This window comes from Uranotaenia lowii, chromosome 3 (genome assembly GCF_029784155.1).
Source record: "Uranotaenia lowii strain MFRU-FL chromosome 3, ASM2978415v1, whole genome shotgun sequence".
NCBI lineage: Eukaryota > Metazoa > Arthropoda > Insecta > Diptera > Culicidae > Uranotaenia > Uranotaenia lowii.
Window position 1 is genome coordinate 246052265 of NC_073693.1, and position 4914 is coordinate 246057178.

At 36.9% G+C, this 4914-nt stretch overlaps 1 protein-coding gene across 1 annotated transcript in view; it reads left to right on the forward strand.

Moving 5' to 3' along the window:
• The first annotated feature begins 340 nt into the window (after nucleotides 1–340).
• The window catches only part of LOC129753264 (box A-binding factor-like), a 20091-nt gene continuing 15517 nt past the window's right edge, over nucleotides 341–4914 (forward strand). The window contains exon 1 of the mRNA XM_055749062.1: nucleotides 341–351. Within this exon, the coding sequence (XP_055605037.1) occupies nucleotides 341–351 (11 nt within the window). The remainder of the gene's footprint in view (nucleotides 352–4914) is intronic.

The following is a 4914-nucleotide window of genomic DNA, read 5'->3' on the forward strand; positions in this document are numbered from 1 at the left end:
GTCCCTGAAATTTCATCTAAGTTGGATTCATTTCTCTACATTGAAAAAAACTTCAAAAAGATTTGGACGCGTTCTCTGCTCTTGTGAACGGATACAAGCTAAAAGTGAACATCTCCAAATGCTCGATTTCGTTTACCAGAAGCAATACTCCGATCCTGTTCAGATACTTCCTCAGTGGCGATGACATTTAAAGGGTTACCAGCGTATTGGACTCACTTTGGATTCCGTATTAAGTTTCAGAGACCACATTAATAACTTGGTATCGGATGGACTTGCACTTTTCGGTGTAGTGCGGCCTTAGCTGGGGAATTGGAAGATCCATACACCATCAAAAGCCTGTATGTCAGTTTGGTAAGATCTGGATTCGATTTCGCGAGCATAGTCTGGAGGCCAATGTACAATGTCCATATGAGTAGACTGGAAGGAGTACAGAAACGCTTTGTGAGATTCGCTGTCAGGAATCTAGGCTGTTACCTTTTGGATCTGGATTTATTAGACCGACATCGCATAAATGATCTGACGTTCTTTATAAAAATTGAACGCGGTTTGACCAACTCAGCATTTCTACGCTCACGATTGACAGTTAACACTAGCAATGTGGTCTTAGGAAGACAAAGACTTTACGCTTCTGAGAATCGCAGAACCAGTCCTTAGGTTCATGAGGGAAATAAACAATGTTAACAGTGTCATTGATTTCAATTTAAGTTTATCTATAATCAAAAATCTTAACATTTTATTATTAAGAAGACAACTGTATGTAAGATAATTTTAGGATAGCCGGGATGACGGGCTGAGCCCATATATCCACCAATAAATAAATAAATAAAATTAACAGCAGTTAGAGCAAAACTCGTGGAGAACTAGTTTTCCACTGCTTATAATCGAAAACGTTATTTGTTAACAAATTTAGGACCAAGTTTGAGAATTCTCGTTCCTTCATTTATGCGAATAAGCTACTCTTAGATACATAAAGGGTGATACGGTCAAAATTTGGTCAATGGAAAACGCGTGTAAATCGGTGAAATCGTTTATTTAATAAATCAAATTAAACTTTTTTTTCGAGTTTGATTAGTATAAAATTAGGCTTCCGCTTTTCCAAATCCAAATTGCCGGGCCTTACGCTTGACCCCTGCCATCAGATTTTGTACAGCCACCTTGTCCATCTTCTTCGCCGCAGAAAGCCAGTTTGCCTTGAACTGCTTCTCGTCCTTAGCAGTTTTTTGGTCTTCTCTAGGTTTCTTTAGGTTGGAAGGGTTCTTGTCCTTGGGAACCACCTGCACGTTGTTGGCGGCGTACCACTCCATGGCCATTAACCGTAATGGCAAGATGCCAAATCCGGGGAAAAAAGGGATCGGAACAACCGTGTTTCTTCAGGAAAGGCAGCATACGTTTATTCAAACACTCTTTCACGTAAATTTCTTGGTTGACAGTCCCGGTAGCTATGAAAATGCTGCTTTTCAAGCCATAGGTACAGATGGCTTGCCAAACCAGATATTTCTTCGCGAACTTTGACAGTTTCTATGCAAACTGAACATTCAGAAGGAATCACTCAACATGCAACACACGACCGGGCGCCATCAAAGCTGACTACTCAATGAAGCGCCACGACAAGCAAGCTTTCACTAACGCACACAGAGATATAGGAAGCGCGGAGGCTTTATGCATCACTCATACACTGAACTGGTACCAAGTCACTAATAGACTGTGGCATTCCACACATCTCCCTTCTTCTCTCAGGAAAAAGAGAGAAAAACAAAGAAAACAATGATTTTTTTGTTTGAATTCAACATAAATAACCTGTTTTTTTTTTAATAAATAAAGTCAAATTGTTACGCTACGTAATATTTTCCACAACGCATTCAATTTTCAACCAATTAGGGAATAATTTAATTACCGCGTCATTAGAGATTAAGTCTATGTGTACGACACATTCACAGGGTATTCATACACTCAGAGGAAATCTTATTATAAATTTCATAAGATAAATCTTATGAACCACTTTTTTGCGTCCAAACTAATTTTTCATAAGAGTCTTATGAAATTCTTTCAATTTTCATACGATGTTCTTATGAAAAATATAAGAAACGGCATTGTGAAAAAATGATGAACACATTCATTCATAGCATCAGTTTTTTTCATCATCTAACAGTACGAAGCAATCGCCAGTTCATAGTTATTATAGTTTTCCTTATATGTTAAATGTTATTGTTATCTCCGGAATGGTAAGTTCGATTTGATGTTTTTGGTATAAACGTTGAATATATTAGTAAACTAAAATACATTATTTGTTTACTTTTCAGCAAGCTGATCGGCAAAAAACGAAAGGTCGAAGATTTAGATGCGGCAAAAAAAAACTTTGATGAAGCCGTCTGTTGATGCGCTGCTGATGGTGACAATGCAGGATTTAATTTTAAACGAATTTGGCAAACAATAAAGTGAATGTTTTCAGCACGAAATATCAAGAATTTTTCTTATTAGAAAGTGATTTACTGTTTCCATAAGAATCTCTTATGAAAAGCAACAACCTCTCATTGAAGTAGGCGTTCATCTTCAGAATTCATTCGCGTCATAAGACAATCTTATGAATTTCATTAATTTTTCTTATGGCGCCACTTCATAAGAGAATCTTATGGCATACATAATAGTATTTTTCTGAGTGTAGTTACCCGGGACGTTACAATTTTAAAAGTGCTGTGGTTTCGGGAGGTATCCTCTTCTGCCAGAAATGTTTTATAATCGGCGTGAGATTTACACAACGCTCGAATATCTAGCTGTGTCAGTGTTACAGTTTATTAACTTGAGTGAAACAATGAGTAATCGCCTGAAACAGCATCGAACAACCCTGGTTCGCGATTAAGTATCGTAGGTGAACTCGAAAAATCAAACTATCGTTTGCCATGAAACGAGTAGGTTCCTACCAATTCTTTAAAATGATAAATGAAAAAAAAACATAAGCAACGCTTTCCCAACACTATGACATATAAATTATCTACGAACATATTTTTTTATTGGATTATAAATAGACAGGTTTATTCATCTCCGGGTTTTCACAAACATTTGGTAAACCTGCGGCTTTGCAAAGTTTAAACAGCAAAAATTTTATTTTGCCTTTGCATCGATTTCTTGCGGGAAAAGCCAACGAAAATTAAGCCCTTCATCGGGCGTAGGCATCCCGAAACTGGAATCATTTGTTATTATAAACGTCCTGTATGTAAAAGTTCGTGATTCTACATGTTTTATAGACTGCATTAATTATTTATAAATTTATTTTGTGGTTCTTTTTATGTTACGTTTTTGAGTATATTTAGATAAAGTTTGTTTTTGTGAACTAGTGGACCTTGCATATTCCGTGCCACAATTTTTGCGAGTGTATCCTTATAACAGAAGCAATATGGTTTTTTCCCTTCCTTTATCAAACTCTGGTCCAATGGAGCGACACCTGGCGAGTATATGACAACAACAGTTGTAGCGCTTTCAAGTCCACAGTTGCTTTGTATTTTTTTCGAAACTAAAGCGACACCGGGTGGAAATGTTTGTAACTGCCTCATTGACTTTGGCTTGCGTGTTGCATACCCAGCGGGCGACCAGCACGATGAATGCGGTATCCATATTATGATTTTTAGCAAAAAATCGAGTTGCATTTAAGTCATTCGTGGCTTTCTATTTTCAACGCACTTGAAGACATCATGCACAAGTTTGAATAAAAAATGATCAATCATCTGATTACCGAGTCAGAGAGTGTATTTCTTCCTCAATTACGTTTTCTCACAACTACTCCCAACAGACAACAATCCGTCGCTCATCATATTTACTTACACCACTATCCGCTCGCTGTCTTCATTCACACCACCACTAAACAATAGCGATTTTTTTCTTACGATCCGGATACGATAACACATCTCAAGCTTGTCTCTCCTTTCACAAATGAAGGACACTGAGATAAATTTTATCCTCTTTTTGTTCTCAAAAAATGTTGTTGTTTTGAAAAAATCCCCAAACACAAATTTTCTGATTTCATCTGATCTGATCTATTTATCTGATGTGTGAACTGATGAACAAAAGTCCTCGTTCCATAAGACATCTACAACAAGTTATAATTCCCAATATTTTTATGATTCCAGGCTTTATCTTTTGAAAAAAAAACTCGTAGGCGTTGTTTGCTGCTGCCATGCAACACTGCACGAATAAAACTTAAATTGCAAGGAACTATATTTTTTTACGAATCGGCAACGCTCGCTAGTTTTATATATCAATGTTTGTTACCAGTTTATTTATAATTTTTTTATATTGATTTCGTTTCATCTGCAGCTATAAAAACTGTTTCTCTCAGTGCTATTTAAAAAACACTCTTTTGAAAGTCAAAAAAAGAATTTGTTCTGTTCATCTATTAATAGCCAGACTAGTTAAAGTTAGGTAATGGTCTACTTTAGCTCATTCCGTGTACTTCGCAGAATATGAGTATAACATTCGATTCATTATTCCATGATCGGACGAACTCGTACATTTGTGCGACATGTCAAATCATTGTAAAATCTGTCGGAGTTCTACACGCTAACCACTTCTCAGTCAACCTTTGTACGGATAACTGCCGCTGCAAAACATTGCACAAAATCCAATTTTCAATGAAAGAGATAATATTGCTGGAAGCCATTTATGCGATTACGGCCTAGGTTACCATGACATCGTACATATTGTTTGGTCGCGTGAGGACCATCTTGTCGCCAGAGTGAACTTTATAGATTCCCTTCGGGCCCGAAAAATACCACCCAACGTTTCAATGAGCGATGTGTTAGCTCTCATGGACTTGGACAACGTGCTCGAAATATAACTTATCCTTGAAGCTTTTGATCTGCGTCTAATAATTCGTTTTAACATTCACATTTCCTAATCTATTTTCAATTCTCTTCAAAAAGT